At 45.1% G+C, this 6,568-nt stretch overlaps 1 protein-coding gene across 7 annotated transcripts in view; it reads right to left on the bottom strand.

Moving 5' to 3' along the window:
• Positions 1-3,351: 3,351 nt before the first annotated feature.
• Positions 3,352-6,568, bottom strand: part of MYT1 (myelin transcription factor 1) — a 64,785-nt gene continuing 61,568 nt past the window's right edge. For all 7 annotated transcript variants that reach the window (XM_074888219.1, XM_074888223.1, XM_074888222.1 and 4 more), the window contains exon 23: positions 3,352-6,185. In XM_074888219.1, coding sequence (XP_074744320.1) covers positions 6,045-6,185 — 141 coding nt within the window. In that variant the 3' untranslated portion in view covers positions 3,352-6,044. The remainder of the gene's footprint in view (positions 6,186-6,568) is intronic.

The raw sequence follows: 6,568 nt of genomic DNA, 5'->3' as shown, positions 1-6,568 counted from the left end.
CTGTAACCTTCAGTCTGCTAACAACTGTAAGAAGCAAAGCAATGGGTAGTTATTAAATTAATGACTTCATCCCCAAGCCGGTAATAAATATTTTACAGTTTTATCTCTCCACCCTGTAGACTGCTCTAGACAGACTAGACGGTTTATTAATCTAGCTTCTGGATTTATGTTATTTAATTGCTAAACAGCCTCAGCATGGTTGGGCTAGATTATTAAATGTTGAAGCCTGAGAAGGAGTCCTCTGGCAAATGGCAAAAGCTGAGGAGCTGATCCTTGATCTTGGACTTGATGAGCTTTAAGCCAAAACCAACTCCCCTGCAGTGCTAAGGCCAGGTTAGCCCCTGTTTGAGTCCAAACCATCTGGTCCTTGCCTCGTGCTCATTTTGGGTGGATTCTGGGACCTGCTGGAAGTAAGGAAGAGGCAAGGAAAAGTTTTGGCACATCCTGTCTTCAATAAGGACATGCCAGAGTTAACCGTGGCCACGATGCTGCGGGGTCAGACATCATATCTTAGCGTGGACAGGGCCTCCCGGGGTGGTTCAGCCCTTCGCACTAGTCCTGGAGCTCATGCAGAGAGTATGTCCTTGCTCTATCCCTTCATGGCTCGTGTTTCTTCAGATCATCACAGATAGTCACTGACATTCAAACAAAAGAGCGTTGCAGTTATATAAATGAAAGCAGGCTTTAATGGCTGTTATACTTCCTTGTCGACAGGGTCGAAAATGTCTTTAAATCCGATACTACCATTTTTACAACAATTGGTGATTTATTCATCTCACTGAAAGAAGGGGATGAAGGCATCTGGAATAACAAGAGCTATTTGTCTGAAGAATGCATCGTCCACGTACTTTCCTACAGCCTCAATCCCACAAGCCCTTCTGTACGAAGCAGAAGGTCATTTCAGGATATATCTTCTCATAAAAGTGTAGGAGAAGTGAGTGTCTTAACAAATGCAGGCCGGATCTTTTAATCCAGCCAAGCTGTGCTCAGCACTGGTTCGGGGGAACACTTTCCAGCTGGAGGCTGCTCCGTTGGCTGCCGTGTCATCTCCAGCCCATCTGATTGCTCCCCAACCTCAGCATGGCCTTCCCGGGACCCAAGGGGGGTAAATGCGAGGCCAAATGGCAGCTCTGAAGAGCAAAGTTGCCTTCTCTCCCCGTTAACCTGATGAAGAATGAGGCAACCCCTTCCTGACCACCCAGCTGTGTGTTTTCAGGACACCTTGGTCATGGGATCAGGGTGAGATGGGGTGAGCCTTAAGACTTGACCCAGAGGAGCTCTGGGGCAGGGGGACCAAAAAATCAGAAAAAATGCACGAGGCTGGGAAAGAAACCCCTTTCTGCGCACACCTGAAAGCCATCGCTGGAGCTCGTGGCTCTCCGGGGGAGGCTAGGTAAATGTTGACAAGTGGAAGGTACCACCTGAGCAGAAGAATAGAGGGATGGGTCGTTAGCAGCTTTTAACAATTAACAGTGGCATCAGTGAGGCTGAATGATGCTCTCCTTGGTCAGTGATTTATCGATGTGTTTAGAAACAGCCATATGCTGACAAGTATCTTTTCCCTTGCATCCTTGAAGCAAAAGACCCGCTCTCCTCTGCCGTTCAGCTTTCACCCTACGCATGTTGGAGGCGGCTTAAGAGCTCTCCTAAGCACACCTATAAACTGACAGTGTGCTGTCTTAAACCAATTCAATTCCCTTCCCTGCGATAAAGGGCGCCAGTTCAGAGAAGATAACATCTCTCAGTGATGGCTCCCAAAGCTGCAATTTAACACAAATCTAACCGCTCTATTATGCAGCACAGCCAATTCGTTAAGAAAGGACAAGCGAGCACGTCTATTAGCTCTATCATCATAATCAAATATTGGCACAAGGAACCGCTCGGCAGTGCAAAGTCTAGCAAAAACCCCCATAAAACAATTATGTGCCCTTCAGAAAAACAACATGCCAGCCGGTTTAGGTGAACCATCGCACGAGTCTCCCTGTTTTTCTCCTTTTAAGATGTGCAGCGCTTTGCAGAGGTGACAAAACTCCATCAGCTCTAGGCTGTGTTCAGCAAAGCCCTGGAAACCCACCAGCATGAAGTAGGAGCATCTACTGCAGCCTCTCCAGGAGGGACCTCCTCTCCTCCACCACCCCCATGAGCCTGTCCTAAGCCTCTGACAGTTGTCCTGCCCCAGCGGAGCTTGCAGACACCCAATGAAGACAGAAAATACTTCCAGTGAACACCCATGGCCGTGTACAAGCTTGAGGAAAGGCTTTAAGAAATCTTCTTTCCTCCCAAAACTTTTCTGAGCTCCAAATTTTTCTGGCTACAGTTCTTACCCTTCGGCTCCATTTTACTTTGCCTTTTTCCCTTGGGTCTTTGTGGCACAGCCAGCACCTCCTGCCTTGACCCAGCGGCTCTTGTGTCTCTGCATGGGGACAGTCAGGAAAGTTCAGCTCAGTTAATCAGAGAATTGAATTTCTTGGTGATGGAACTGCCTGAAATTCCCATTCAACCCAACTCACTCAGCTCCAAACGGCCTTAATATGATTTACCTTATTTCACCTTGGAAGCTACAGCTACAGCAAAGCAAAACTGAATTTCAGCGACTTCAGAAATGATGTCTCCAGCACAGAGACCGGTGAGAAATTCTCTTCATGGCCACCGCTTCAAAACATAAACTCTTTTGTCAGTGAAAAAGCTCCGTTCTTCCAGGAAGGTAATCTGTGAACGTCGTGGCCAGGCAGATGTAAGTGAGGAAATCTTGTTGACAGATACAAGCCCAGCATTTTAGCTAAACCTCAGAGATCATTTTGGCGAGGCTTTTTTGTAAATCCAGGAGGGGAGAGCATCCGTCTCTGTGTTCCATCCCAGGGCTGGCATCTCCCGCGCCGCTCCCGATGGCGTCTCCTCTGCTTGTGCGCTGCCTGCGGGAGCACGAAGCCGTGGAATCCCGGGGATGCCGAGCGCTGGGGGTGCAGGGCAGGGCCCCTGCTCAGAGGAACGCTGCCTGCAGCCCTCCTGCCCTGGGAAAGGGGCTCCAGCAACCGAAAGAATACACACACACCTTTGCTTGGACTTTTGGGTCTCCCCATCATGGGATGAGTGGGATTTTAGGCACCCGCTTGGCCAGATGGTGACACATCCTTATTCTTCAAAACTTCAGGGATACCAAACCTAAATTCCCCATAAATCCCCCAATTTAGTAGGTGAGGAGAGCCAGGTTGGGAGTGGACAGTCCCTGGCTGCAGCTCCGAGGTGGGAGACACATTGACACTCCAAGCCATGGTGCAGGAGCAAGTACGAAGCCCACTGGGGACACATCGGGGACATTGGCAGCAGCTCGAAGAAAGACCATAGGAACTAAAGTCACAAACAGAACTGGGTTTTATTACGAAATAACCCTGCCAGTACATAAGGAAGTTCTGTCTGCAAAATACATTTCCTGAGGAAAGTAGATCACAGTATTTGTTTTCACAGAATAACATGTAGCCTGCTATAACTTTCAATGTGACTCTTTATTATTTAAATATTAACAGTATTCCTTCACATAAACAAGTACTCAGTCATCACATAACCGACACACAAACGACAAAATAAATATACAACAAGAGCACAGTTCATTTTTTTTCCCGACTTAAATATTAAATAAATAATAAATACAGAATTTTCATTTCCTGTTATCAGTGCCTGAAACAATATGAATGCAAAAGAAAAGAAAAACTGAAAAAGTCTCTCTTCCCCCGGTGCCCCTGCCCCCGCAAAAAAACAAACCAAAAAATTATCAAAATGTCTCAGTTATAAAATATCTTTAAAAAAATTCCCATCGTTAAAAGAATAAATAACAAAATATATAAAAAATAACTTGGTTGCATCAAAATTACAAGTAGGAGTTGTAGATAGGGGTTTTTCTTTTTTTTCTTTTTTTTGGAATATCATTTTTTATGGTCAAAAGTTTTAATTTTTAACTTTTTTTGCTTCTTTTATCTTCTTTTCTATGGTGCGGTGTCCAGTTTAAAATAAGTATAAAATTAATAAATAAAAAAGTTAAATAAATAGCAAAAAGTTAACATAAGGTGGTGTAAATATAAATTACATACATCTTGCCAAAATTAAATAATTTACAGGATAATTAAACTAACTACTTTTTTTTTTTTTCCTCTCTTTCTTCCAGGAAGTGCAATTTCTCTACTTTTAAATACTAACTGAATTGCAGTCACAATCAATTTGGACTCTATTTACATGTTAAGAACATTGTGTTTTTAACACCTCAAATTATTTATTTTTTTTCCCTTTCTTTTGTATTTTTGCACTTGGAATGGGTTCTAAAATAAGTGAACTCATGGAGTCTGATCCTGCACACACTTAAGTACGCGAGTAAACCCGCTCACACCAGCTGCCCCACTGAACTCAACAGGGGAACCGACACGAGTCAAGTCACTCATGAGCTTCGAGGCCAGATCCAGTGGCTGCTGCAACCCCTGGGAGGCTTTCTACTGACTTCTCCGAATCATGGATTATGCCCTAAATATCTTCAGGATTTGGCTCAAAACGATACCACAGTCTTGCCTTTCATATGGGTCAGCAAAATCCTCCCCAGCTCTGCCCGCCCCGCCGCCGGGAGCGATGTGGGATGCAGGATACGGCATGCGGATGCGCCCCACGCTGGGACCTCCCGGAGGGGGGTTTGTCCCCCTCTGCCTCCGAAGTGTTTGCAGCAGGGGACAGCGAGCTCCGGACGGGAGCGACGGTGGGGGAGAGCAAACCCGCGGGGCGGCAGCCGGCTCCACCCGCGATGGAGCAGGTGCTGGAGAGCAGCGTCGCAAAGACATTCATAGAGTTGTTCTTTAAGTGCACAGTGGGCTGCGTGTACCGAGCTGCTAACAAAATGCTTCTTTGGAAGAATACCCAATACCTGAATATTTTAGGTTTTTTTCCCCATTTTTTTTTTTTTTTTTCAGAATGGCGCTTGCGCTGTGATTTTGCGCAAAATGTAGAACACCAAACCAAAAAATACCCATTGCCCTGTGGATATCTGTAAGAAATCAACTACTGATTCGCGGTAGGTAAGCACTTTGCTGGCCATCAATTAACCATCTCTTCTTGTTGTTTTTTGTTTCTTTTTTTTTTTTTTTGTTCATCGCAATCTCAAACGTTCTCTGGCATTGATGTATGATCTCTGGACTGGCAGTACTGCGCCACTGTAAGGATGATCACAATAATGAAAAGAACCAGAACTGTCATCAAACAGACTTCCAAAAAATCATATACACCGGACCATGACACATTAAGAATTCTTCTGAATGAAATATCTGGTATTGGCCTATTCATAATAGCTATTCTCATATTTAAGACAGACAAAGGAATACTGTAGTTGCAAACTCCAAAAGCTTCCCTGAGAACCTTTTTTCCATTGCGCTTTCCACTGGAGATCCAGAACTGCTCTTCAGATTTCTTTCAGAAAATAAAAATAAGCTACTTTATAATACTTCAGAGTTCCCATGCCCAGTGGATATCTGAACACTTCGGGGTTGGGAGGCCCAGCACAGGTTCAGATTTACAGGTAGCTTGCAGCTCCAGCACTTGTAGCAACACAGAACATAATTCATGTGTGAGTAGGTGATCTGGACATACGACCATAGACAACATGAGGGTTTAAGCCAGTCATATGCTAGTCTTGGATCAGACAAGACCCTGTTCTTGTAATGTTTTAACCCTTGGATCAACTCTGCAAGAGCATGGCAACTCATGAAAGATGCCTGCTCTTCACCAGCTACCAAGCCCCACAGCCTACTGGAGGATTTAACCTTCCATCCTGATCTACCTCATGGTCCAGGTAGAAAAATCCCACTTTTCTCAAGAAGGTCCAAAGTTAAGTAAACGAGAACATTGAGTTCGATTCGTTCCACGTCTCAGAAATGGCCTCTTGGTTACATTTTGGTCCTTTTTTTTTTTTTTTTTTCATTCATTAAACAAGTTTTTTAACTTGTAAACCTGAATACTTGGAGGGAAAGTTCCATCTTACAGTCTGTTTGCTTGCTAATCTCCATCCCGTGGCACTAAACCTGGATGCCCTTGACGGCTTGCTTGATGCTCTCCAGTAGGTCCTTGTTCTCCGGGTTCTGGTAGCACTCCTGGTTGGTGTACATGTCTGTCAGCGTGTTCACGTACGCATCAAAGTTCTGCTCACTAATTGGCTCCTGCAGCCAAAAAAAACCAAATCAAAGTGTTAGCAGTGGAGCAGGAAGAGGCTGAGATGTTTCTTTGCAATTAATCATCTGTATGTACCAACAGCCAAAGGTCTCCACGCCGGAGCCTTTTTGTGCGCAGTGTTGGACGTACGCAATATCATCGTGCAACCCCTGATCCTGCCAGATCTTAACTGGGTCCTTAATTTTATGCATTGGCCTCGTGGAACTATTAACAGCATCACTTTAAGCGTGTACAGGCAGTTTGACAGGCTTGAGGCTGAATTAAGCCATGGAAATGAAGAGCTGGAGGACGAGAGGGCTGCTGAAACATCGCGGAGGGAATCAAAGGCAAAGTTAGGACAGGAGCCCAGTCACCTTGGGCTTGCATCTGC

Source organism: Strix uralensis, chromosome 18 (genome assembly GCF_047716275.1).
Source record: "Strix uralensis isolate ZFMK-TIS-50842 chromosome 18, bStrUra1, whole genome shotgun sequence".
Taxonomy (NCBI): Eukaryota; Metazoa; Chordata; class Aves; order Strigiformes; family Strigidae; genus Strix; species Strix uralensis.
Note: the sequence above shows the minus strand (reverse complement) of the source record. Positions and strands in the feature narration are given on the sequence as shown.